General features: G+C 31.5%; 1 protein-coding gene across 1 annotated transcript in view; it reads right to left on the bottom strand.

The window, feature by feature from the left end:
* Positions 1 to 1,313, bottom strand: part of LOC108570297 (pseudouridylate synthase 7 homolog) — a 2,918-nt gene continuing 1,605 nt past the window's right edge. The window contains exons 4-5 of the mRNA XM_017932136.1: positions 533 to 1,307; positions 1 to 445 (exon numbers count right to left, since the gene is read on the bottom strand). Coding sequence (XP_017787625.1) covers positions 1 to 445; positions 533 to 1,307 — 1,220 coding nt within the window. The remainder of the gene's footprint in view (positions 446 to 532; positions 1,308 to 1,313) is intronic.

Raw genomic sequence — 1,313 nt, forward strand, 5'->3', positions numbered from 1 at the left:
TTATATTGCATTAGATACTTCCATTTCATTATCTTCTACTTTTTGCTCTTGAACTTCGGGACATTTTTTCGCATCATTCTTTCCGTTTTCATCTTGCATAGCATTTTTACTTTCAGTAACATCTTTTGATGTATCTGAATTCTCTACTACTGCATTACATGCAGCAGACTGAGCAGCTTGTGCTTGTGGAGAAGTATCGAATTTCAAAATTTCACGCAATGCCATTGTCGCATATGTAGAAGATTTTAAAGACACTTCAACAATTAAAGCTTTGTATTGCCCCTCTGAAAAATTTAAGAATTCTATATACCCCGTATTTTTCCTCATTTCATCAATGTCACACATAATAAGATCACTATGTTTTTCCTTGTAATGCATAATTTTCCACGATAAATTTGAAGGAATTTGTAGTATTTGTCTGTACGTGCCTCCTAAACTGTATTTTCTGAAATGAAGTAAACGTTATAAAATATACAAGTTATTATTACGTTAAAACCATGTATATTTAAACATTATTCCTAATAATATTTACTTATTCTTTTGCCTAAGATCCGTAGTTAATCCATCTTTTGCTAAAAACTCATCAAACCATGGCTTAGCATAAGATGGATATGTGACTTTCCAGCCAACTTGTGGCATTAATACATCTGCCAAAGTATATTTTGGTAAATCTTCTTCTTTAAGAACTTTTACTGCAGGGAGATTATATAAATCTTCACTTTCATCTTTCTCATTAGTGGTTTTGTTTTGATCTGTCTTCTCATCAATTTTAAGACAACATTCTGTAGCATCTGTTACTTCCTTAATTGAAGCAGTTAGTTCAACAGTTGCTTCAGACATCTCTTTCGTTTTTACATCTGTATTTGTTTCAGGTTTACTTATTTTGTCATTAGATTCTACAGTATCTTCAGTTACAAATTCATTCTCGTTGTCATAAACGAAATCCTCTTCATTATCGTTATTTTTTACGTAATTTTCATATACTAGATCCCCCACTATAGGTTTTCTTCCAAATTCTCTTATTCTTCTTGATACCATATGATTCCATACAAAACTTTGATAGGCATGAATATACATTAAACGAATATTTCTTGGTATTGAATCCAAAGCACCCTGTGCATTATGATTACCAGATATAGAAAGACCTTTTAATAGTGTAGCCTCTATCTTATCACATCTTTTAATTGTTCTATATGCAGCAGATGCATCTTTTGTGGTTTCATATATTTTTCTAGCATTTACTAAATCTTTATCTTGTTCTCCTTCTCTGGGCTTCAAAATTAATGCAATTGCTTCATGCCAGTTACCTATTT

Source organism: Habropoda laboriosa, unplaced genomic scaffold (assembly GCF_001263275.1).
Source record: "Habropoda laboriosa isolate 0110345459 unplaced genomic scaffold, ASM126327v1 scaffold68, whole genome shotgun sequence".
Classification (NCBI taxonomy): Eukaryota; Metazoa; Arthropoda; class Insecta; order Hymenoptera; family Apidae; genus Habropoda; species Habropoda laboriosa.